The sequence below is a fragment of the Ambystoma mexicanum genome, chromosome 3q, assembly GCF_040938575.1.
Source record: "Ambystoma mexicanum isolate Mex_15411 chromosome 3q, UKY_AmexF1_1, whole genome shotgun sequence".
In the NCBI taxonomy this organism is placed as follows: domain Eukaryota; kingdom Metazoa; phylum Chordata; class Amphibia; order Caudata; family Ambystomatidae; genus Ambystoma; species Ambystoma mexicanum.
Genome location: NC_090926.1, coordinates 64,807,202 through 64,834,874, shown reverse-complemented (window position 1 = coordinate 64,834,874; position 27,673 = coordinate 64,807,202). Strand labels below are relative to the sequence as shown.

The 27,673-nt window shown below is 43.4% G+C and overlaps 1 protein-coding gene across 5 annotated transcripts in view; it reads right to left on the bottom strand.

Moving 5' to 3' along the window:
* The window catches only part of LOC138582123 (zinc finger protein with KRAB and SCAN domains 1-like), a 98,206-nt gene that overhangs the window by 33,447 nt on the left and 37,086 nt on the right, over positions 1 to 27,673 (bottom strand). For 3 of the 5 annotated variants that reach the window (XM_069653119.1, XM_069653115.1, XM_069653116.1), the window contains exon 2: positions 8,613 to 8,733. In XM_069653119.1, coding sequence (XP_069509220.1) covers positions 8,613 to 8,674 — 62 coding nt within the window. In that variant the 5' untranslated portion in view covers positions 8,675 to 8,733. Of the gene's footprint in view, positions 1 to 8,612; positions 8,734 to 17,709; positions 17,745 to 27,673 lie in introns of all 5 variants that reach the window. The other 2 variants (XM_069653120.1, XM_069653117.1) reach the window with 1 other exon arrangement.

The following is a 27,673-nucleotide window of genomic DNA, read 5'->3' as shown; positions in this document are numbered from 1 at the left end:
GGGAACACTTCTAATTCAACTTTTCTCAGAGAGGCTATTGGGCGCAGTTTCTGAATGCAATTGGGAACACTTCTAATTCAACTACTAGGGTAGTATGGCGAGAAGTAATTGCTTCTGCCCCGTCCTTGCCACACTTACTTATTGTTGGCTTCTTGCATCTCCTGCGGATACGATCTGGAGCCGCCACCGTAGGAGCCGTCCTTTGCCTCGTGGTCCTTAGCCTAGGGGCTGCCCGGGCAGAGGGCTGCCCTGGGAGGGTCGTTAATGGCCAAGGTAGGATGGTGCAGGGACCAATCGGTGCACGGGGGCGGGACAAGAGGTGGGGTTGGAGGGACCAGGAAGCAGGGAGTGGGCACGGGCTGGGGAGCGAAAACAGGGGGTGTTGGGGATAAAGCCAGGCGGATGGCTCTAAATATATATCACAATGGCCTGCAAGTTCAGGTAACACTCACCGCAAGGGATCTCTGCTGAAATGGGGCCTTGGTGGATCAAGTGGTACACTAGATGGGAAACACACGGCCTGCTGGCCAATCGCGAGGGAAGGGGCCTACACGGACGATTTCCTCAGGTTTTGGCCGTAATTTACACGATGGCAGGGCTCGGGAGGCACTCACCTGCACCTGCAGTGGAGATGGAAAAGAAGGGGCAGGCCTGTGCAGCCGAAGCTAGGCTCGAGGGCCTAACACACAGTGGCCAATCAGGGGAGGTGGGCGGGCACAGGGGAGGGCTGGGAGAAGGAGTCAGGAAGCGGGATACTGGCGAGGGAAGGGGCCTACACGGACGATTTTCTCAGGTTTTGGCCGTAATTTACACGATGGCAGGGCTCGGGAGGCACTCACCTGCACCTGCAGTGGTGATGGAAAAGAAGGGGCAGGCCTGTGCAGCCGAAGCTAGGCTCGAGGGCCTAACACACAGTGGCCAATCAGGGGAGGTGGGCGGGCACAGGGGAGGGCTGGGAGAAGGAGTCAGGAAGCGGGATACTGGCGAGGGAAGGGGCCTACACGGACGATTTTCTCAGGTTTTGGCCGTAATTTACACGATGGCAGGGCTCGGGAGGCACTCACCTGCACCTGCAGTGGTGATGGAAAAGAAGGGGCAGGCCTGTGCAGCGGAAGCTAGGCTCGAGGGCCTAACACACAGTGGCCAATCAGGGGAGGTGGGCGGGCACAGGGGAGGGCTGGGAGAAGGAGTCAGGAAGCGGGATACTGGCGAGGGAAGGGGCCTACACGGACGATTTTCTCAGGTTTTGGCCGTAATTTACACGATGGCAGGGCTCGGGAGGCACTCACCTGCACCTGCAGTGGTGATGGAAAAGAAGGGGCAGGCCTGTGCAGCCGAAGCTAGGCTCGAGGGCCTAACACACAGTGGCCAATCAGGGGAGGTGGGCGGGCACAGGGGAGGGCTGGGAGAAGGAGTCAGGAAGCGGGATACTGGCGAGGGAAGGGGCCTACACGGACGATTTTCTCAGGTTTTGGCCGTAATTTACACGATGGCAGGGCTCGGGAGGCACGACTTGTACCCATGACCTGGGTATATCAAGTATAGGGGCCCTAACTACTCAGGCCAAACAATTGTGGAATAAAACAGACTACTGATTAGGGTCTACCTAAGAGAGTAACCTTACCCAAAATAAATGTGGGTGGAATTCATCAAGGGCAGAATTTCTAGACGCAAAGTTCAACCTCAGGGTGAAGCGTGATGCAGCAGGAATTGAGGTAAGTCATCACTAGAAGTCAAATGATTGTAAAAATTAGCGCTCAGAAATGTAAAATGCTTGCAGAAACTGCCATAGTAAGTATTAGAGGCAGAAAAGGGGGAAAGAGAAAAGGATTACAAAAATTGTACCTGAATGTGAAGGTCCGTTGAATTCTCACATAATGGCAACAGACATAGACATAGACAAATCAAAGCCAGTATCTAGATAACAAACTTCGGAACAAAGGAAGAAGAACTGCCACGAGTCGCTGGCAAATTGATGTCCAATAAAGGGACAATAATTCGGTAATGAATACCTAATCTGCACAAGAAAAGCAGAAGAAACGAAGAAAAAACATACGGAGGAAACAGAACAGAGAAAACCCCATGATTAATGTCAGGTTTAAGAAACTTGAAATGGCTGAATTAAAAAAAATTAATAAAGAGCATCTGTGTTGAAGAGCTCATCAAAATCATGCATCATATTCAAACGTACATGGGGTGCATGAGTTAGTGAAAACGGGATGCATGCACAAGAACAATGTTGATTAATGGCCCCTTTGGAGTGATGAAAGTGAAATAGAGTGAAATAGTATCGTAATAAAAAGGCGCTCGTCAGCTTCATGCATCAAGTTTATAAAGAAAATGCATGCACAGAGAGAAAGTTGATAATTGAACCCGTTAGAGTGAAAATGAAATCGTATCGTAATGAAAAAGCATTACGGACTTAAAAGCTTACCGTGAGTACGGACGGACAAAGAATTATAGTCTGTACCGATGTTGACAGGGGAAGTGCCTGCATGCGTCTGGCAGAGAGGCCTCGGCTGCAGAATAGCTTATGTTGGGGCTGGCAGCGTGGTGACGCCTCGAGGGGGAGGAGACGCGTAGGCGTATGGAAATCCTCACGTTGACAAGGCTGACACACCTCCGTAACTATTGGCTTACAATGTGCAGCCAATCACAAGTGGTTGTGGTATGACACACCCAACTAGGCAAAGAAGGCCATGAGAAACGGAAACCGGACTTGGAGCCTCACAGCGTGCGAAGCACATGAAGCGACCGGACAAAGCAACGAGCATGAAGCGAAAACAATGCGCGTCATGCCAAGATGGCTAATGTAATGCGCGCCAAAGAAGTGTGATCTACCTAATGTATTAAACATGCTGTGCTGGAATATGAGTAGACACCTGAGAAATGGAGCAAATAACAGGTCCTGAAAGAATAAAGGAAAAGCTACAACCAATAAAGACTGCCTAATTATGTGTTTGTCATGCTTAGCTGGAATATGAATGGGCACCTACAGGATCAAACACATTACTGGTCCTGAAAGAGATGAGGAAAAGCCACAAACTGTGTTTGAGCTGGTTTTCTTCCAAAATTCGTATTGAAAACCGGAAAGGCTGCGGTTAATAGGACACTGAAGCCTATACATCTCAGATAGAAGTGTCGGATGCTGAGATGTCAAAGATGAGGGGGTGTGGCTGCATCATAAAAAATATATAATAAATAACTGCGTCATAAAGGTGGGATAAATTCCTCATTTAAGCCATGCACACGAGTACCCAATCGGAAAATCCATCTCGCCTCCCTGTCCAACAGACTTTTATGTATGTTACTGGAATTTTTGACTGTTTCCAATACCCACCATAGTACATTATTGGGTGAGTGATTGGCAGTCATGTAGTGGTTAACCAGGGGTGCCGTAACCACTTTGCATCGTATGCGTGATCGATGTTCCGCAATCCTGATGTGCACTGCTCTGCTGGTTTGACCAACATACCGAAGTCCGCACGGACATTCAATGCAGTAAATCACGTTTTTGGTTTTGCAATTGGTCAGGTTAGGAAAAGTCCATACCCAGTCATTTATTTTGAAATCTTTAATTTTTCTTGTAAAGGGGCAGACACTGCATGAGCCACATGGGTAATGGCCCTTGACTGAACGCAGCTCCCATAGACGAGTTTTAGGTTGATTCTTGCTAAAGCTGGAATGTATTAGTTTGTCTCGAATGTTGGGAGCCCTTTTAAAAGCAAACCGAGGTAAAGGTTCACCCGGAAGATCAGCCTAATTATGTCCCAATGTTTTAGGATAAGTTTCTTGATTCGAAAAGCTGAAGTGCCGTGTGTAAGAACACAAGTCATGTTGTTGCTCTCGGTTTGAGGTGTTTTGGTATTGAGTAAGAGAGCACGATCCGTGCATCGTGCCCGTTTCCTAGATCTCTTAATGAGGGTTTTGGGATAGCCTCTCTCGCGGAGTCTAGTATCCTGTTCATCCGCTTGTTGGTTAAAATCATGAATATCAGTACAGTTCCTTCTTACGCGGAGATAATGCCTGTACGGAAGGTTGTCCTTGAGGTGCCGAGGATGGTCACTTGTGTGGTGTAATAATGTATTTCTGGCACTAGATTTTCTGTGGAGGCTGCATTTAAGCTGGCCATTTTGATGCCCAATGGTTAGGTCAAGAAAAATGACTTGGTTGTTGGAATGTTCAAGTGTAAATTGAATATTCGCATCAATCTGGTTCAGCCAGGAAAATAACTCTAAGAGTTCATCCTCTGGTCCTTCCCAAATAAAAATGATGTCTATGTACTGCTTCCAATGTAAGATAGATTTTTGGAAAGGATTGGATTCGCAAAGAATGTGTGCAATTTCAAATTTAGCCATGAAGTTTGGCTATTCTCTTCATGGCTAAATTTGAAATTGCACACATTCTTTGCGAATGGTGGGTATTGGAAACAGTCAAAAATTCCAGTAACATACATAAAAGTCTGTTGGACAGGGAGGCGAGATGGATTTTCCGATTGGGTACTCATGTGCATGGCTTAAATGAGGAATTTATCCCACCTTTATGACGCAGTTATTTATTATATATTTTTTATGATGCAGCCACACCTCCTCATCTTTGACATCTCAGCATCCAACACTTCTATCTGAGATGTATAGGCTTCAGTGTCCTATTAACCGCAGCCTTTCCGGTTTTCAATACGAATTTTGCAAGGAAACCAGCTCAAGCACAGTTTGTGGCTTTTCCTCATCTCTTTCAGGAGCAGTAATGTGTTTGATCCTGTAGGTGCCCATTCATATTCCAGCTAAGCATGACAAACGCATAATTAGGCAGCCTTTATTGGTTGTAGCTTTTCCTTTATTCTTTCAGGACCTGTTATTTGCTCCATTTCTCAGGTGTCTACTCATATTCCAGCAGAGCATGTTTAATACATTAGGTAGATCACACTTCTTTGGCGCGCATTACATTAGCCATCTTGGCATGACGCGCATTGTTTTCGCTTCATGCTCGTTGCTTTGTCCGGTCGCTTCATGTGCTTCGCACACTGTGAGGCTCCAAGTCCGGTTTCCGTTTCTCATGGCCTTCTTTGCCTAGTTGGGTGTGTCATACCACAACCACTTGTGATTGGCTGCACATTGTAAGCCAATAGTTACGGAGGTGTGTCAGCCTTGTCAACGTGTGGCTTTCCATACGCCTACGCGTCTCCTCCCCCTCAAGGCGTCACCACGCTGCCAGCCCCAACATAAGCTATTCTGCAGCCGAGGCCTCTCTGCCAGACGCATGCAGGCACTTCCCCTGTCAACATCGGTACAGGCTATAATTCTTTGTCCGTCCGTACTCACGGTAAGCTTTTAAGTCCGTAATGCTTTTTCATTACGATACGATTTCATTTTCACTCTAACGGGTTCAATTATCAACTTTCTCTCTGTGCATGCATTTTCTTTATAAACTCGATGTATGAAGCTGATGAGTGCCTTTTTATTACGATACTATTTCACTCTATTTCACTTTCATCACTCCAAAGGGGCCATTAATCAACATTGTTCTTGTGCATGCATCCCGTTTTCACTAACTCATGCACCCCATGTACGTTTGAATATGATGCATGATTTTGATGAGCTCTTCAATACAGATGCTCTTTATTAATTTTTTTAATTCAGCCATTTCAAGTTTCTTAAACCTGACATTAATCATGGGGTTTTCTCTGTTCTGTTTCCTCCGTATGTTTTTTCTTCGTTTCTTCTGCTTTTCTTGTGCAGATTAGGTATTCATTACTGAATTATTGTCCCTTTATTGGACATTCATTTGCCAGCGACTTGTGGCAGTTCTTCTTCCTTTGTTCCGAAGTTTGTAATCTAGATACTGGCTTTGATTTTTCTATGTCTGTTGCCATGATGTGAGAATTCAACAGACCTTCACATTCAGGTACAATTTTTGTAATCCTTTTCTCTTTCCCACTTTTCTGCCTCTAATACTTCCTATGGCAGTTTCTGCAAGCATTTTACATTAATGAGCGCTAATTTTTACAATCATTTGACTTCTAGTGATGACTTACCTCAATTCCTGCAGCATCACGCTTCACCCTGAGGTTGAACTTTGCGTCTAGAAATTCTGCCCTTGATGAATTCCACCCACATTTATTTTGGGTAAGGTTACTCTCTTAGGTAGACCCTAATCAGTAGTCTGTTTTATTGCACAATTGTTTGGCCTGAGTAGTTAGGGTCCCTATACTTGATATACCCAGGTCATGTGTTTGAGAGACATACAGCAAGCCACAGTGTCATTTTTGTGTTTTATTTATTATTCTATGTACATATTTATATGTGATGGATTGTTTTGTCTGCTTCCCCGTAGGGATTACCATCAGTTACTCAGCCCCGAGGAAGGCGGTTCTCTAAAGAGGCCTAACAGGTGGCTTGCCGAAACGTAACAGTGGTCTCATTTTGTTGAAATTTATTTCTTTGTCTGTTTTTCACGACATCATTTTTTGTTCGAGACCTCGACTTCTGCACTAGAACAAAGTAAAATGTTTATGTAGGCAGACCTGTATTATGTATTGAAAATATTTCTGCACAATTGGCAGAATTGCACTACCAAGAAGTTGTACTTGGTTGCCTCTATGCACTTGTTTTAGGCACATTTAAGCATTTGTTTTAAGCACAAAATTTCAAGCATATGGTGCATTCTTATGGCAAACTAGGACATTGACCAAAAAAAGCGGACTTTTTGTTTTGCCTTCATGCATCCGTTGCAAATACCCCTACCACAGTCTTGTTAAAGGTATAGGAGGATGTGTATTGGTTATATGTATTCACTTTTGTGTAATAAAAAATTGTAACACATTTTTATCAATACGTTGTGTGGGATTTGATTTTGCATTGCTTTGTGTCTCTCTTGGACAGTCCGGGAGGTTTCAAGTTAGGATATCCATTTGTTGGATACTAAGGTAACTAATTTAGTAGCTTTTCTTTGAATTGACTTCTTACAGCTTGTGTACTTTTTGTGTAAAAGAAGAAGAGGTGTCAGCTCCCCTTCCTCCATTTCTACAGCCAGAGCTCGATGTAGTCGCAAACTCAGAGCCCCGATTCTTCTGCATGTCCCCAAAACGAAGCAGGATTAACCCAGCTCGGACGCTGCTACTCTGGATTCCGTGGCCCATTATAATGTTCACATATGATGGGGACACTTATCAAAGAGTTAACTGCGCATAGAGGTCCCAGGATCTCATAAGATCTCGGTAAGATCTTCTGAGCACCCATTCAAAAAGGTTTTGATGCAGTTTGAACTAGGAACAATAATGCATCATCTGCCATGGTATGGGCAGGTACCTGCTACTGGACTACCACCCACCAGTTACTTATCATTGTAAGGATTGGAACACATCCCCCTCAGCCCTGACTTTACAAGTGGTTGTGGGATCCCTGCATTAATGTTCTTCAAATCACAGCAGAGAGGACCCATTCTAAAAACAGATCTAAAGGATTGTGTCCTGCATTCCAAGCACAGGGTGCATGTTGCACGTATCCCAGTATATTAGCCACAGTGCTTGGAAATCATCCATCTTGTGGGACTTTGGTTGCCTTTGTCCTAGCATAGTGCCAAACGTCCAAGCCGGAAATCTAAGGAGAGAGGGCAGTCTGTACACTAGAGAGAAAGCATTAATCTTCCTCTGCTGCAGTCCACGCCCCACCCCAGAAAAATCTATCATTGGGAATGCCACCAAGTGAAACATACCATATAGGTTTACTCTTTAACACGGTAAAGACCGTCAATGTATGAATTTATGTAAATTGTATGTATTATTGATACCTAAAAAGATATAATTGTGCAAGCGGCTTAGAACATAGAAACATTTTCTGTCACATTGAAAGGCACTCTGCGGTGTGCCTTATGCAATGGAGCACATAGTTGCATTTAAGAAAGAAAAATACCAAGACTAACTTTGTTGGCGCAGAATCCACTTGGCACTGCAAATCATATATTATGTTGTATTAGTACTGATATCAACCCACACCATTTTTAGTTAAGTTAAATGTGCAAAATAATACATGGATTCTATACTACTTTCTGTAGAATGAACTCCATGTGTTTCTCTGCAACCACAATTCTTGCGCTCAGAAGCCTGCAGTTTGTTATGTGCAGTGTAACCTTCATGGGAGGCATTTATTAATGTGTAAATGTCAGGCCTGTGAATTTAGCTTTATTTCCGATTCTGCCTCGTACCCTGCGGATCTGTGACAAAATAAGCACTTTTTCCACAGGCTATGATTTCCATTTGGTTCCCGACTCCACCAAGGGGCCAAGTGGGGCAGTAAAACTGTAATTCTCCTCAAAACCCCAGAAAAAATTTCAGGTGCCATTGTCTTTGTAGCACCTACAGATTTCAATATCTCCTAAACTATCAGCGCCTGTGAGCAATGAGAGCATCTGCTTCCATTAGTCCTCCCATTTCTTTTCTCCTTTTATGGGTGGGCCTGATCCATCAATACAAAATCGTATTATTAGCCTCATAAGAGTAAAAAATAAAAAGAACAGTATACATCAAGACAAAATCAAAAACCATTTTGAAAAATCAAGTGAAATCCCTCTTGCTAAACTCAGACATATATAAATACTATACATTTAAACTTTACCCAGTGAGATCAAAGCTTGGTGAATTTCCTTCATCACATTCCTGTATAGTTCCTTCTGCCATTCGTGTAAAAGCGTCCACTCTTCTTCAGAGAAATAGGCTGAAACATCATGGAACATGACCTGTGCAATGAATAGACACAGTTAAGTTACAGGTTTGCGGGTCTGATTAGTTCGTAGGATAATATATAAATAAATAGGACATGTTCTTGTATGAAAATGAACAAAAAGAACTTTGAATCCTTTTGCACCATCTATTCGAGATATATATTTTACCAGTGAATGTATTAAATCCTTTTTGCACACTTTTTATAGAAGTATGCCATAAATGTGAGCCCTCTACTGAGGAAAACAATGCCAAATAACCAGTTCTATAGGATGACGTTAAACTCACGTTTTGGCTCACCGTGCCTCGCCTGTGGAGCAATATCCATTAAGTGGTGCCGCTTGGGTGCATCATCGCCGAGGTGTGGCTGTGAGGCGGCATCACTAGCCATAGAAACAAAGGGGTCAATATCTGCGTCATCTTTAATAACGTTACGAAAAACGGGAGTACTCCTTTGCAGCAAGCAAACAAGGCCAAATAACCGGTTATATAGGATTGTGCTCAGTCAAACTCAACAGGGAGAGATTTCTCCTCTGGTAAGGTATAGGCGGTTCAAAGAGGATTGTAGAGCTTTCCAAGCATGACCCATCCCACAGGGTCGGTCACTTGGCCTTTGTTTTTTTCCTCAGTAAAGGGGCTCTTCCTTTCTTTGCGAGTTTTATAGAAGCAGGCAAACTGACTTGGCAAAGCAAGAGGCCAGTTTTCAGGGATTTCTCTCAGACAGCTGGCAATTAAGTGGAAAACATGCATAAATGTAATGCTTCTGTGAACAGAACCCATGCGAAGTACACTACACCTGGAACAATTCCTTGCTTCCACGGCATCCCTGGTTGCGGGAGTTTCGGATGAAACAAACAGCCAGCCCAAAGGTCTAAATCCCATTGGGTGTAGGTATTAGGCCTGCACCAGATGGGACAAAGCTCAATGACACTTCCCGGTTGTCCCCATCTCTGGATTGTTGGAAAGTACTGAAGTTTGAGATCAATTTTGACCCCATTTTACACAGGCTGAGACTCCAGTCTGGAATCGCTAACTGGGAAGATCAGTAGATGAGGGCTCATTTATAAACGGAAGTGACTTCTTTGCGAAGTGTCCAAGAAAACGGACCAACAACCTTGCATATCAGAGACTGCGGTCTGCAGTAAAACATAAATGGACTGATTTCCCCAGAGCACCACCAACTCCTCTCACTTTCCAGGTAGTAGTAGTGACCCCATGCACAGCATTACACAAGGAGAAGGAGGAGTTTCCTGGGCCACTAGACAAGGAAACCTGGAGGAAAATCTGTGAACTTACCAAGAACATCTCACACGGTCCACGGGTAGGCCAAATTCATTTCAATTCTATTCACAGATTCTACCACTTGCCTGCTAAGCTGCATTCCATTGACCCTCCTAATCATAGATGCCCCGGATGTCAAGTAAGTAAGGTGGGCTTCTTCCATATGACGTGGGCCTGTAAGGGACTATTTGCAGCAGATGTTACAAGCACAAAGTGAAATTATTGAGATGGATGTTCCTTTTAACCCTATGCCTATAGGGTGTGTTCTCCACACATCGTTTGTTAAATTCTAAATGTGTCCGCCTGGCTTTGATAATACCACGTAGAAGGTTATCCATCCATGGGTTGCAAAGACATCCTCCTAAAATACTGGTTGGTTGTGGGACATGCTTAATGTAAACATAACAGAAGCATACTATATTCTGAGGTTGGTACCGAGAAGGAGACTTAGAGATAAATGGGAAACGTTCAGGGTCTACTGAAGTAAAAGCTGAGGGAATGTAGCACATACATGCACAGACACAGGTGAGCCGATATGCAATGTATAAATGAATTGGCGAGAAATAGGTATATGCTTAGTACTAGTGGATGACACTACGAAGAATTTTACAGGACTCGCACCTCTCTTAGGACAACATAGCCTAATCTATAATCGGTCAAGATCTATACAATGAATACATGCTGTTTTGAAAACAATGTAAGGTTCCTGAATCCGGGAACCATATGAAGAATTTGAGGAAGGTGTGTGGATTTGCAGGATGTGGTTAGCGACAATGCTTGAGTGACATTCACGGTGTGTGCAGCATCTGCACGATAACCACGGCTAGAAAATTGCAATGCTGGCACTCCACTGCAGAAAATGCACTGGCAGAGGGCAACAAAGTCCTTTGTCCCAAGATTGCAATGTGTGTCGTTTGTCTGACCGAGTTTTAAACTGAATATTCTACTCTCATTGCGTGGAATGTTCCAATAGCAATAATGCCACCTTCCTCTCGTCACAACCACGTTTACTATGTCCATTGGCCTTTGTTAAATGCCTTTGCTTAGCATGGGCCTTTGAGTTGGGATAACAGCCGTTATCTTGTAACAATGCCCTTGGAATGATTCCTTAATTAAACATATTGTCGCTGAAAGAAGGTTAACTGTGCTTATTGTTTCTTGTGAATTCTATCAGTTTATGCCCGGAAGGGTAGACCACATTGATGTTACTCTAATATAGCTTACAGTTCATCCGGTGTTATGTTTTTGGTGAGAAACTGGAGGCCCAAAAAGTGGGTAATATACTAAGTAAGGAAGCATGTATGAAAAGTGTTGATTTTTACCTGCGGTGAACTCAATTCAATGAGTGTGCTTGATTTGGTGAGATTCTATCTAGGGTATGCCGATCAAAATGGTGCATCACCATTTTGTGTGAGGCGAGGGTTAATATTCAAAATAAAATAAAACCTCAAGCTATACCAAATTCTCTGTATTTGTATACGGATTCAGAATGCAGCCTCTTAAAGTTGTGTCACAGATATTACTCGTCCTTTCAGCAGATAGTTTTGAGAGTATTGTTGTGTTTATTACTCTTTGCTTCGGATTATCATTAATGTCATACACAGCATCAGTGCCATCATCACTTCTTACAACTATTACAAATCAGCTTTTGGAAATGAAAAGTCAGAAAAATACCTGATCTACTGCTTCAGCAGCCACACTGAAAAGACCTGAAAGGTATTCATTTGCCTTTTCCTCCCAGTACCTAATATTGCTCAGAGTGCAGTAGTGACACATCTTAGGGCTCCACTCACTATGGAGACTATAAATGCAAAATTTCCAACTAGGGGAACAAGAACAGAGGATAAGCAGGGCTAAAGATGTGACTAGCATTGTTGCTGTACTAGGACGCGATGTAATCTCCGAAACACGGAATACCTAGCAACGTAAGCATGTAGAATAATCTAACCAATATTTGTGAGATCCAGGCTTCCTAATCTACTGGGTTTGCAAACATCAATCAAACAAATAAGTGATGCTCAGAAACAACCAAAGACTTTAATCTTCCCAGTTTACATTAACCTCATAACCAACAAATCATGAGTTAAGTTAAAAAAAAAAACCTAGTCGTGGATTTATACTACACAAGATTATTGCCAAAGACATAATTGAACAAAGCAAAGTAACAGGTCCTAAACCAAAGCAATTGAACACAGATGAAACACTAGAACATCTGTGTATAGTTAAGGTAAAACTACGTTGTATGTGGACACTCACAAATGAATTCCCACTTCCAAGCATGAAAAGATGGATCCATCAAACAAAAGCAAATTAGCATTCCTGCTCATACACCCAAGTTGCTCAAGGAAGATTCCCACTGATACTAATTACATGGTAAACTTATTACAGGGTTCCAAATTGAGATTTGATGAGCAGGAGCTAAAACCATCTCCTGGGTGTCAGGCATCCCTGCAGACAGGGGCTATCGCAGTGGATAATTCTAAAGATTTAATTCTAAAAAACACCTCTATATCCACACCGATTATTTGAAAAAGTATGTTTGCAAAGATTTCTGAAATTGTTATAAGCATACCATGCTCAGAAGCTCCCAGGGAAGGGTGTTCGACAGTCTAGGAACGTGGACTGAGAAGCATCTGTTCCCCCTGAAAACACATCTGGAGGAGCAATATGCTCGGAAAATACCAGCGCAGTTTACCGGCAAGGTATTTAGGTGACAGGTTGTGTGAAGACAAAGAACTAAGCATAGAATATTAAAATCAATTCTCTCCCAGACAGAAAGCCAATGGAGCGATATAGGCATGGGTAAAATCGCAGCGGATTTTGAAGCTTTATAAATGAGACGCAGCAACGCATTCTGAGCCCTCGGTAGCTTGGTCAACTGTGTTTTAGGAATGCCTGCCAACAAACTATTACCATATCAAGCCGTGAGTTAATTAGTGCCCCCACCACAGTGGAGTGGTGGTTCTGTGGAATTAAGGGGAGGGCAAAGCTCAGAAGGTGCACATAGTAAAACCTTGGCTCCGACCTGATTTCCGCTGCCAAGGTTTGATTGCTAGATACACCCAGGATTCTTGATTTTAGAAGAAAAGGGCGAGCCTTGACCCCATTAACTGGGGGATGGAGGACATCTTGTTTCATTTGCTAGCAGGTGTTTAGGTCCAAACAGAATCACCTATGTTTTACATGGGTTTGATTGAAGACGACTGTGGGACATCCATAGTCCCACTTCATTCAAGCATTGACCAATGTTATGGAGGGATTTTTCTGACTTACTAACTCTAATGTATATCCAAGTATCATCTGCATATGAGTGAAAGCCCACATCAAATTTTTTAAAGATACTCATTAGCGCTTGCATATAGAGATTAAACATAAGAGGAGAAAGCAAAGATCCCTGGGGGACACACAATTGAGTGTTCGAATATCCGAGTAATGTTCCCCTAATTTCACACGTTGCAGCAGTTAGACAGGAAGGAGTCACACCATCGAATAGTGAGATCTGACACGCCGCCTACCGAAATCAAGCATGAGAGGAGGATGCCATGGTCCAATGTGTCGAAGGTCACCGAGAGATCCAACATCACCAGTCTCCCTTGTCAGACCAATTTAGTAACTCATCCCAAACCGCCACCAATGCATCTCTGTTCCATGCAGTGGCTGGAAACCAGATGGCTAAATGTCCAACAGTGAGTATTTTTTCCGACATGATCCTGCAGTTGGGTGGTTACCACTTTTTCCGGGCTTTTACTAGTGTCACGACTCGCTCCCTTCGCTCCCGTTCCCACCACTTGGGGGCATGATTTGGGGTTTATTCCCTACTGGACTTTTCCTCCGAACCTTATGCTACAGTGCTGTGATGAATTGGGAGCGCTAAATCCCTATTTTCCAAGCTACTTCCCTTCCGGATCCATTCCAGGTTTTTGGCAGCCAGCATGCTTCTTTAACCAAATGACTATGCTTCCCAGAATGCCTGGCCCACTGCTTCACCTCCACCCTTGCAGGACAAGGTTGGGTGGAGGATAGGCAACACCTGTGGCTGCAGGTGCAGCAGTCAGCACACCTGAGGCGTGTGCTCGTTAAGCAGCTTTAAAAGCCTCAGTCTTACTTCAGTCCAGCGCTGGTCATCGTTTGCAGTGTTCCTGTTGTGACTAGTCCCTTGTTCCTTGTTCCTTGCCTTTGTACCTAGTTCCGTGTTCCTGTTTTCTTGTTCCTCCGCCCTGAATCTTGGATTCATGCGCTAATTGATTTCTGCTCCCTTGATTCCCTTTTTGTCTTCCTCTGTTTGCAGGCAGCATTTCTCAGTGCTTTCCCCTTTTAGATGCAGCCCAGTTTGTCTGTGTTCTATATTTCTTTGACTCTGTCCTTTGCTGCTGTAAACCCGTATGCTTTAGCCTTCCTCTTAGATTAGCTTCCTGTCTTTTCCTTGGAGGGGTAGGGAGAAGTTTGCATTGGTTATTTCGTTTTTCCCTGCTCCTGATCCTTACTTTCTATTGGGATCCATTCCATGTTTTCCATTGCACTTCTGCATTTATTTCCCATTTGATTATTAGGTGTGGTGTGCGGTTGTAGCTAGCTCCTGTGTGAATGCTTATGTTTTCCTCACTAATTTGTAATCACTATTCCAACTTAGGTATTTAGTTTTCCTCCCATTGCTGTTCTAGCCTTTCTGGGTCCCAGTTTCATCAACAGGATTCGTGGGCTAGCTGACATTCAAGAGGTTTATCTCGTCCTCGTGAGTACAGTTCTTTAGTTCCCTTATTTAATACCATCAAGAGTGTTAGTTCACAGATCCTGTCATTGCTTGCCCTCCACGTGGGTTTAGCGCTGTCAGTACCTGTAACAGCAATTGGGGGTAAGGCGCTTGCCGACTTTCCTCGCGGTCAGGTGCTTACCCCACATCCCTTTTCATATATCGGTTTTGTTGTCACACTCTATTTGCACTCCTGGGTTTTTAGCATACATGAGTCTTGGTTCCTGTGTGCACGTAGTTTAATTCAAGGCTATTCACTGTGTGATTTAGTGTACATTTCCCTTGCCATATTCGCTGCCTTTGTACTCGCCTGACTAATCCTGACAACTAGGCAATGGGAGGCTTGCAATCGGGTGGTGCTTCTGAAAAGCATACAGATCCAGTGTAGGTTTTTAACAGTGGAGAAACTGGACAATTTGAACTGTGGCGGAACAAGGCCTTGTCTCAGCTAATGGTTAATAAAGTAGTCAGAAAAGGCACCAAATCCTCAGCATGGGATTGTGCCACACAAGAGGGGAGAACAAAAAAGCATAATTCGTAGGTTTTAATTTCCTTATCAAAGCAGCGATTTCCTCCTAATGCATAAGCTAACTGGGGGCCTGGTATTTTCTGGAGGTCCTTCTTCCTGCAATAGGAGATTGACTGTCGTGGGCTATTGGCTTGTTCAAATGAAACGAATCTGAAAGTGATCTGACCAAGAAATGTGAACTATTTAAACAACCTTATTTATTTTTTGTTTTTACAACAAATTCCATTACATTTTCTGGCACGAATACAAATTCATAAGAAAGTATATGATATTTCCACTACAACCTTAATACAACACATTGATTGATTTTCCAGAAGGCTAAGTCATAACAATATACCCATAAAGATATTTTAATATTCGTGAATAATAATCGTACTATTTGCATAAAAAAAGTGAATTAGTACACGTGCCAGATTGAGAGCGTGTGAGAAAAAAAAAGAGATCGAGCAGCAAAAGAGAGTGAGCGAAAGAGCAAGATAGAGAAAGAGGGAGAGAAAGGTAGAGAAATAGGGGGAAAGGCAGTAAAAAGAAACGGAAAAAGGAGAGAAGAATCTTCTTTCATGTGCTCTTTCTCCTCAAAGATTCTCCAAATAGTTGCTCCATATGGCCAGGAATGTGCACCTTTACCTCTTAATGTATACGTTTCTCTTACCACCGTTACTAATTTACCCATCTCTGCCATCCAGTTCTTAACCTTGGTGGCATTTATCCACTTCCAGTTCTTTAACAAGATGTGTTTTCTGACAAGTAAGTATATCCGGAACAACATGGTTGCCTCATGTTATGTTACGTTATGGTATTTGGCATTTATATAGCAATATATATATATATATATATATATATATATATATATATATATATATATATATATACACATCATTGGTGTGATCTCAATGCGCTTGTGGGCTAAACACCCTTGGGGACCGCAGTTCAGGTCAGTCGAGTAAGTGGGGTAGCATAGGGTGCTTGGGTGCACTCCATATGTGAGCAGCTGATGCGATTGCCTGGTGGTAGCTGCATCCTAACATTAGGTACCAAGATAGTGAGAGAAAAGTCGAATGTGTACAGTCTTGTGGATGGTCTCCGAGACTGCATTCTGGCGGCATTAGGCCTGCGTAAGGCGTATGTGTGCAGCTAGGCAGATTTCTTTTGTGGGGTATAGCAGTGCTCTAATGTGTGTTGGTGTAAAGTAGAGAGTGAGCATAGTGAGCATTTGCAAGCCCTGCTTCCTTTCGGAGGTCATTAAAGATGATCAAAATGTTACTCATCCTAAAATTACCCCAATGCACCAAGTTAATTTGTTCCAGCCTATCAGACCGAAGCAGCCAATTTTTGGGCATGTGCAAAGCTTGTATATATGTATGGGATTTATAAAGTGTGAGTGTAGCTAGGAAGAAATGGAGCACTGTACAAAGACGACATACCCACCCGGGATTTACAAGTAAGGGTGCATGTGGTCATACGTCGCATGTCTACGAGACAGAGGTCTTTCACAGCCTGGAAGCTATACTTTGTTCCAAATAAAGACTCAGTGGGCATATGTTTGCATTGGGAGGCCCTTATTTAGTTCATTTAAATATTGTCTGGGCAAGGTTACTCGACTGGTGCTACCAAGGAGCCCCTTCACAGTACTCTCACCTCGGCGTCAAAGGGGATCCTAGTGAAAAGAGATGCAGCCCCACCCCAGTAAAATGTTAGCGCACCAGAACACACTGGACTTCTAACACCTCCAACAAAGAGATAAAGTGTACAAAGTCCCTTTTATCTGGGTATTAAACCTCCCAAAAATATAGTACAGCGAGCCTCCCTCCCCACAAAGGTACCGGGCACCCACCACCAAAATACAAGCAGAGTGGCGTGAACTACCCCCACAAGGGTACTGGGTGTCCACCCCCACATACCAAATGCATGGGTAATAACCCCAAAAGGCATGTCAGGTGGCCAACACCCCACTGCTAAACCATAACCTACTGGGTGTCGACACTGTTGCATGTGATGTTATAAGGTAGCTGGCTGTCAGCTGGAGTGTTAGAATGGAATGTGGAAGAGGCTTTGGGGGAATCTAGAATGTGGGTAGGGCTGAAAGGGGGTTAGATATAGTTGATGAATAAACAAGCAAAGACATATAGTTAAGGCTCCGGAGTATTACTAATATATATCAGGCACAAGAAATATAACAATGGTGACGAGGGGGAAAAGTAACCGGAACAGAAGGAAAGAGGCAGAAGTTATAAAGCAGAAAGAAAGGAAGAGGAAGCAACTAGCAGCAACACGGAACGGAATGACCGTTTTAAACTAAAGAAAAGCGGGTAAGTTGCATGATATGAGAGTTTATGGACATGAAAGTAGTGGATGAACAGTGAAAAAAAGAAAATAACTTGAAAAGCAAGAGTTGGAAGAGAGCATTATTTAAATGAAACAAACGGAACTTACGGAGCGCGATAGTCAATACTGGATGCCGGGTGATGCTTGAATGACAAAATAATTAGAGGAAAGAACATAGGTGCGTGAAAATACATGCGGCCATATTAGAAAGGAAAACAAAGGTTGGCATAGCAATAAATGCAAAACGTTGATACGGAAACAAAACGTTGACAAACAGAAGGTGGCACAGTAGTGAAAACGAAAACAGAACGTATAGAAATAAATGCCAATATATGAATGTAGAACATGTTAAACACACAAGTGCCTCAATAAGCAATGTATCAAGGTCACCAGAAAACGATATAAGCAAAGGAGAATAAAGCAAAGAGGAATGCATGCAAATAAATGGAGACTGATGAAATAAATAACAACAAGAATAAAGCAAGACCAAACAGATTGCACAAGAAATACCACAATAAATACAATAACAGATAATACTGCAAAACGCAAGTTGGAAAAGTAGAAAAATAAAGCAAGCAAGGCAAACAGAACAACAATTGACAAGTACACTGATAATTAGTAAACCCATCTTCTGAAAATGCGAGTGGAGACATGAGTTCTTCCCAAGCCACCCTGGAAACAGCCATATCTGCAAATTCGAGTAATTATCTACGCAGGCCAAATCCATTTAACTTGGAGCCACAGGAAGACCAGGGACAGAGATGGCAAGAATGGCTGGATGAGTTTGAGGAATTTTTAAGGGCGGTGGGGAACCAAAATGCCACAAATAAAATTGATATTTTTATAAACCTAGTTGGGAAAGAAATTAAAACCATTATCAAGACAATACCTGAGGAGGAAAAGGTGACATACCAACTTTTGGTGGCAGCAATAAATGTCCGAATAATAGTTTCCGCCAAATCGAGATTACGAGCAATATATTTTCAATCAGTGCACACAGAGCCCACATGAAACCATAGCGCAGTTCGCGCTACGCCTCCAGCGAAAAGAAACATACTTTGATTTTACTCATTTTAATGATGATGAGGCAATTAGATTAAGAATTATTGAGGGTTGTGTATAACCTCAATTTAGAAAACATCCACTTAAAAAACACTTCCTATGAAAGAAATATTGTAGTTGGCAAGAGTTTGTGAAAGGGTTGATACGCAAGTGGCGAATATGGAAAACCCAAACAGATTGAACACCATTGCTGCCATGAGTCAAAATCAAAATGTGCAGTGGTCAAAAAGATACTCCAACACACTAGCTGGATTGGAATAACCGAAACAAATCCCATAGAAAGACAATGCTACAGGTGTGGGTTTGAGTTCCCGCACAGAGGTCAGTGTCCTGCCATAGGCCAAACATGCCTGCGATGTGGTCACAAAAACCATTTTCAGACAATGTGCAGAGAAAGAATGCCGTTAATTCCTACGTATAAATCAAATATACAGACATTCCCAAGTCGAAGGTATGACATACAGAGGAGTTTCAATGCAAGAACATACACAGAAAAGGAATTGGAAAGGAAGAGAACAAATCCAAATGAACAGGCTCAGCAACATAGATTTGTTAGGGCTATGGTTAACTTACAAGTGGAAGAAACAAAGCAAGTGGAGCAGGAACAGATCCAAGCCTCACAGTCAGACCAAGATCAAAGTCAAGAAAGAATGTCATATAGAGATTTGTATGAGAATCCACCACTAGAAGAAGAATGCATTAATAAGGAATACACAGGTACAGCAAAGAGTATGTGAGATTAATATATAACACTACAAATGGGAATGTAGCCATAAAAGTCACAGTGAACCTAAGTTAACAGAACATACCATTTTTAGTAGACACTGGTGCTACGGTAAATGTAATAAGCGGAAAAGGCATATGAAAAAAATAGCTGAATTATACCCATTAAGACCGTCAAAGGCGAATATCTTCCAATGGGGAGCAACACAACCCCTAACTTCGAAAGGAAAATTCAATTGCGATTTGGTTCATAAGGATAACGGAGTGCCAATTGAAATGCATTTCATTAGCAGTCCTGCGGTAGGGAGAGGTTTTATCAGCTGTACGACTGCTACAAAACTACGACTGATTGATATCAATTATAGCCAATCGGAAATGATAAAGGGGATACCATCACAAAGTCATAATATACAAGATATGACAGAAGAGACATTGGATCTGAAAAAATGTAAAGGAAACATTCCCTAATCTATTCAGTGGTGTAGGGAAATTAAAAGGGGATGCAATACATTTGCATACTGATCCAAAAATTAATCCGGTTCCTGAACATCCAAGACGAACAGGTTTCCATCTCCAAGCGAAGGTGTCACAGGAATTACAACTCATCAATAATTACATCATTGAAAGAGTAGAGAGTGGTCCCACACCATGGGTACCTATCTCCATTAGTGGTTGTTCCAAAAGCGGATGGGAGTCTTCTTTTATTTGTGGACATGAGAGTTCCTAATACAGCAATAGAGAGAAAGGCATCCAGGTCCCAACATTGAGGACATGATTATTTGCTTGAATCATGCAAATAGATTTACAAAACTTGATTTGAATCAGGGATATCATCAGCTGGAAATTGATCCAGAATCCAGGCCTATAACCACATTTACCACCCATGATGGTCTCAGATACAAGCGATTGAGTTGTGGCATATCATCGGCGGCAGAGATATTTCAGGAGTCAATAAGGAAAGTCATAGCACCAGTGAAAAATGCATTCAACTATAGTGATGATATACCTATCTATGGAATTAACCAGAAACAACATGATGAAGCATTGGAATAAGTATGTAAAATCCTTAAAAAAAATTTGACAAGTTTTTTCGGAAAGTGGGATAAAGGCTGACCCGGATAACGTGAATGTCATTCTTGGATTGGAACTGCCAAAAGATGTGGCTGAATTAAGATCATTTCTGGGAATGACTGGTTATTGTTCTCGGTATGTGCCTGATTATCCAACACTAACTGATCCTCTTAGACAACTGTTGAAAATGGAAATGGTATTCACTTAGGATGAGAAATGCAAGGAAGGTTTTGAGCTACTAAAGAGAGAACTTGTCAGTGATCGACAGTGGTCTTACTTTAATCCGAAGTGGGAAACTGAGATCATGATGGATGCTAGGCCGTGGCGTTAGGAGCGATTTTGGCACAAGTGGAACCAAGTAAAGAATGTGCAAGGCACATATGCGAGTCGTGCTCTGAATAAAATTCAACAGGCATACTCACAAGCAGAGAGAGAGAGTTTAGCTGCTGTATGGGCTTGTGAGAAATGTCATCATTTTGTGGTTGGAAGGCCGTTCACCCTCATTACGGACCATCAAGCCCTGATCTCATTATTTGGAAACCCAAGGATCAAAATGCCTCCACGTATTGAAAGATGGGGAATACGCTTGGAGAATGAGTAGGTTATTGTGCATAAGCCAGGAAAAGAGGCTAATCCTGCAGACTATTTGTCTCGGTATCCGAAAGAAGAACCGGATGCTGAGATGCAAACAGAGGTGTAGGATTATGTGTCATATTTATCTATTAATGCACTACCACCAGCAGTGTCCAAGGAAACTTTTATGGAGCAAACTAAAAGTGATCCTACAATTAAGACAGCAGTGCGGCTCACCATGGCTGGCAAGTGGAGGTGGCTGGAAAGGGAGCAAAGTGCAGAAGGAGGGGTGGATATGAAGAATCTTTAAAGGCTGGCCAGAATAAGTAGTGAATTAACAGCAACAGATGATGGAATACTTTTGAGAGGAAATAGACTTGTGGAACCAAGAAGCTTGAGGAAAGTCCTAGTGATCCTAGCATATGAAGGGCATCATGGGGTGGTAAAAACAAAGAAGATATTAAGAAATCAAGTATGGTTCCCTTGCATGGATGTGATTATTGAGGACATTTTAAAGGATTGTGTTGCGTGCCAAGTAACTGCCTCGAATAGTAATACAACTCCTCTTCATATCGTGCCGTTGCCTGATGGTCCATGGAACAGGATGGCTCTTGATTTTTATGGGCCCATGGAAGAGGGAGGATATCTGTTGGTAGCCCTGGATGAATACGTCAACAGCGTTTCATCATGTGGTTGTGGTTTTGGATGAATTATTCAGTGAATGGGGTATTCCTGCGGTAGTCAAAACTGATAATGGTCCCCCATTTCAAGGACATCAATTTGGAAATTTTGTGGCACACCTGGGTTTCAAACATCAAAAGGTTACACCAGTGTGGCCGCAAGCAAATGGAATGGTTGAGAGTTTTATGCTTAATTTGAAACAGACTCAACAGAAAGCTATTGTGGATAATATGTCATTACCCCAAGCTGTGTCACAGATGCTACGATGCTATCGGAACAATCCACATGAGATGACTGGATATTGGCCATCAGAGTTAATGATAAGGTACAAACCTCGAACCAGACTTCTACAATTGGATGACTTTACATTGGAAGAAGATGACAAAATCAGAAAACGTGATATGATGAAAAGAAGAAGAGTTAAAGAATGGACTGATATGAAGCGAAAAGCTAAAGATGATCACCTGGGTGAATCTGTATTACTGCGACAAAAGATGTGCAAATTGGATTCAACATATAAGCCAATGGTTCTGAAAGTGAAAAGAATTAAAAGGACCCATGGTAACAGCAGTATGAGAGGACAATGATGAGATTACGAGAAATGCGTCATTCTTTAGGAGAATGTTTCTAGAGGATCTGCATTGTGACTCTGACACTGATGAAGACCCTGATGTAGTGGAACCCGACAGTCCTATGTTGGATGATATTTCCATGGATTCAGAGGATGCTCCCGTTTGTGGACATTCTGACTTTATGGGTTGGGGTACCATTCCTGTCAGTTCGAGTTCCTGTGATTTAGGGTGCGATGGTAACTCTTGAGTCACGAAATATGGTTGTAGTGAGTAGTCGCCCTGGTCGGTTGATTCGTAAACCAGATTGATTGATTGGACAAATTTAGAAATTAAATCTTTATTCTGCAAGTACCAAGTTATATGATGTTAAGTACCTGTCAATGGTAAAGTTGTTAATGTGTAAGTACTCAGTTATATGATAAGTAAGTGGGGGTTGTTACATGTGATGTTATAAGCTAGCTGGCTGTCAGGTGGAGTGTTAGAATGGAATGTGGAAGGGCTTTGGGGGGAATCTAGAATGTGGGTGGGGCTGAAAGGGGGTTAGATATAGTTGATGAATAAACAAGCAAAGAAATATAGTTAAGGCTCCGCAGCATTACTTTAATATATATATCAGGCACAAGAATTATAACACCTCTACAACCCTCTAATTCTGGTGGAGTGCTCAACACCACCATTGGACTGGGGTGTACAACACCTCTACAAACCTCAAATGACATGGATTCACCCAAACCCCACAACATGCTGGGTGTTCAACAGCCCCGAGACGGCACGTAGATTACCCGTAGCCCAAAAAGGCTGGCACAATTCTACCACAACACAATTAACACTGGCTGCATTGACCTATCTGGTGGTTTGCTAGGCCACCAGATAAGCCTACAACACAAGACAAACAACATTCATCCTCACCACACAGCACACAGCACACAAAGGAAGACAGTAAATGAAGGAACCCTGTCCTTAACAAGTCCATGCCCTAGCCTAAAGTCCACACTTGTTGTTGGATTCTGTAGAGACAAAAGTTAAACATAAAACATAACATTTCAAAATCTCACTGGAGATGGCATCACCCCATTCACACAAAAGATGTCTGTCAAATAAAAAATAAAAAAAAAACAGGCCTCACATCACAGTTGTCTGACCAAAAATATCTGTGTGCCAACCATAAGTCTGGTGCTCCTCCAACAGTTCCCACTGGGCACCAGTATTCCTTGTTCTTATCTAACGTGTCCTCCTCACACTGTCCAAGATGCCATTGTGCCTCCCAGACCAGCAACACATTAGGGGATCTTCTGCGCACATCGCAACACGCTCCCCCCTAACAGGGTCTCGCTCTCAACTGCTCTGGCACTCCACAGGACAGATTTGTCCATGTTCCCTTCCATGATAAAAAAATGGGACCCAACATGTTATTATTTGCTGGATCAGCGCTGTCGAGGATGGTGATCACCAAACACCCTCGCTTCTAAGGGTCCAGAGCGCACCCTCAGACATACTCCAGCTGGCGTTCCCGTTTGCTGCACAGACCAACAGGTAATACTTGCTGCACCCTTCATCAAAAAGCCCCAGTAGGCAATTGTCCTCATCAGAAGAACTCTGGGAGCAACGCTGCCGCTCACCTCTGGCACCTCGGTGACCCTCAACAGACAGTTGCTTCATTCAGGGACCTCTTAGCAGTTTTTCAGTTGCCCGTCGCAGGAACTGCAGGCCACTTCTACGTCTGTGCCTCGCAGATGACACACATGGACCATGGCTTGGTTCACATCCCAGGCTCTCATTGCCTCACAGCTATATGCTACGCGGACAGCCTGTCCTTCGCAAGAAAGGATACCATTCTTTAAACTGCCCTTTGCAGACCGACTGCCTCCTGGGTGCCCCTTGCAGCGACAGATTCATTCTTGACTGCGTCTGCAGACCGAATCAGTTGGCCCTCGCAGCTCTGGCTGACGCTGGCACGCCCTGCAGGCTCTCTCTCTGGCCCAGCTGCCCCTGTAGGCTGCCAATACAACTTCACAGACGTCACTCAGACCGCATTCCACTGAACTGGAAAGACAGTCTTCTGCATGTGTGGATTCGAATCCCATCCTCGCTGCCAATGTTAAAGGTGGTTATTTTCTTCCAAGGAGGACACCGTAGCCTCAGGTAAGTAAACAGCTTCATTACTTAAAGTTACGGGTACAGGTTATCAAGTAAAGGTCACAGGTAAGTATATTAGGGTAGAAGGAACACAGAGACATCCATCTGCACCCTTTTATGCAGGCAGCTCATTTCCAATTGACACTCATCAGAACACAAAACACTCACTCAGCATTCTGAATCCAATATTCCACAAACATCCACAGACATTCCACAGCTCACATGCTCACAGCAGAGACACAAGGGGAGAAGCAGGTTACAACAACCAGCCACTGAGTTTTAATCTGGAGAGCGTGGCCAAACACGTAGATGGGCAGGGCGCCAAACTGGGAAATTTCATTGAATCCTTTTTGACCCAGAAATGGCAAAGATCAACGGTGTGAAATTGCGGTCCAGCCCAGGCCAGCTAAGGGGACATAAAACAGACTGCCACCTTGCACCATTTCTTCAAAAAGCCCTTTGAACGTGCACATGGTTACACCAATTTGTCCCCTTTCTTCCACAGAGGAGAAGGAAGGCTCCCAGAGACCCTGCAGCAGCCACTCATTGTTCACATCATCTGGGGTTGCCTGGTGTGTGCTCATCTCCTTTAGTGTCTCGGGTTCTAGTCGCTTTTGGGTATATACTTTTGCACCTTTAGGAGCTTTTTGCTCATGTGCATCTTTATTTGGATAGGATTTGAGAACTGACAAGTAGTCCCTGGGTTTATTGTTGGAGCTTAGTCGTTCTTTATATGTTTCTTCTTGAGGATTACCATTTAAGGTTCCTCTTGCAATTTAGGCATGTGTTTCACCATCTAGTTAAGGTTTGTTTCTTGACTATTACCAGCAATACCGCAACAGGTTTCCTTTAGGGTGAGAGGCTGCATCTCCCAAGAGGCATCGTATTGGGTCAGTAGGGATAATTACCTCTGCCATTTCTCCTACCTTTTGGGTAATTTCCACCACAACCCGGATACAGACCACACAGGTATGACCATGCCAAACAAATTAAACCTGCTTCACTTCTATGACATTTTGGGCAGGATGCAGTAGCCTTTGGGTCAAATCGTTTTTATAATTCATAGATACTTGCTTAGCTTGCAAGCAAATTCTATCCAATGTTGTCTCCATAACAGTCGTGTTAACCTCTGTTTTCCATTTGATTTTCACCAGTGCGCTACTCTTTCTCCCGGGGATTGCCATTGTCTATAGCGCCGTCACAGCATGCGTCTTGTTCCGCCAGGTCGTCATGTATGTTAGTAGAAGGAATTTCTTTGGGGCTAATGGGAAAGGTGGGAGGATTTCAGCTAGCTCCCCTCTGATTCTGTAGTAAAGCATCCTAGATGTACTTGAGATGCCCCATCTCGATTAGCTCAAATCTTACAGTTTCACTATGCTCAATTTCGCAAACATTTTGGTTATGCCACCATCGAATGAACTTCCCAGTCTCCAGATTCCGACGTATAAATATTTAATGACAGCGGAGGGCCAAGTCGTATTTTCTGAAGCATTTTTTTCCGAGCTCAGAGGGCGGTTTGTATTGTATTTATTGCTCATTTATATCCTTTGGAACATCGATAGGAGCTCTCACTGCTCTCTCAATGGCTGTATGTTGCGTACACAATGCTGGTCCATACCATTCAGTAATGTGGCTAGTCTTCCTTTGCCCTTTCCCAGGGGTAATGATAGTATATTCCAAGCTAACCTTGGGTTATCTCCCACCCATTTGAATTGGAGTAATATTCCTCTAAGGTGCTTGCACTGGTACGTTGATGAATATATAAAACAGCTTGGGCAAGATATCTATTTTTACAATGGATATGCGCACCATATTTTTCCACCTTGACTCCAATCTGATCTAAAAGGTAATTGTAGTTATTTTGTATTAGTACTGTTGAGCTAGCCAGGGTGTAAACATTGTTAAACTTGTAAGCTACTAGCCAGTGTCAGTATGGTCTAACTTATCCTCTTCTTCCGAATATGCCCCCAACTCCCCTTCCTCCCTTTCCACCTCACCTTGAAGTCTCCGGCGTTGTGACAGCGTTGGGTTGTCTTTTGCTCGAGTCTTTACTCCTTTTTTTTGCAGATGAAGGCGACCAAGGTAGGACGCCACAGTGACACCCAAAGGGTGATCTGTGGCAACCCTCCGCAGCTGCCGAGTACTGGGGAAAAAGCCAAAGGCATAAAAAACCCCGGAAGAGATGAGATTCCGCAGCTGAAGGGAGCTCGAGTATTATGACTCCAAAGGATACTGTAGTGAAGTAGGAACGGATCCAACACAGCGGGGGTGGAGGTGCTGACAAGAAAGGCAGATAGCGATAGAAAGAGTGAAGCCATAAGTACTCCAGCCAAAAATGGTAGGCAACGCAATCCGAATAACAGGCAGTGGTCGATACACGGGAGGAGCAATAGGTAAATCCAAGCAGGAATGGGCGAGGCAGGGCAATCCGATATGCAGGCAAAAGTCGGAACCGGGAAATCAGTGGAGAGAAAAGAAAAGAAGGAGAGAGGAAGGAGAACAAACTCTGCGAGAGAGGAAGGAACCAGGGTAGCCAGGAAAAAGTAAACTGAAAGAAACGAAGAGAAGCGCACTCACGGAAGACGGGAGGGTGGAAGGGAATATTAAGAGGATAAGAAAAACAGGCGGGGAGGAAAAAATGGAAGAAAACAGTAATAACCAGAAAGGGAATACCAAACGGAGATAGCGCAGGCAAGAGACAGAACGAAAACTGTACGTTGCAACGCAACCCGACCCCGGAAGTGAAATGTATAAATACCGGTATCGGGAGGCTGCAGGAACAACTAGACCGACACCTCACGTTTTCATTGGACGTGATGGTGCCAGCAAAGGCGGACGCAGTCTCCACCTATTCCACAGCCGCCAGATACTCCGCGGTGTGACAGTATGCCCCCTCCCCAGGTCCACACCCCCAGGTTTAGAAGGGTTCTTGGCATGGAACTGTCGTAGAAGGAAGGGGGTACGTAAGTGGGATCTGGGTTCCCATGTGTCCTCAGAGCTTGGATAGCCTTTCCAGTGGACTAGGTACTCCAATCGACCTTGATGATAACGAGAGTCGCAAATACGGGAGACCTCATAAAAATCTTTAGAGGGATCCGGAGGTACAGATACCTTCCCCTTCTTCCGAAGCCATTTGTCTTCAACAAATGTCTTTAGTTGGGAGGTGTGAAACACTGGGTGCACTCGGCGTAGTTGTGTGGGTAATAGGAGACGAAAGGCCACTGGATTAACCACGTGTGTTATCTTGTATGGTC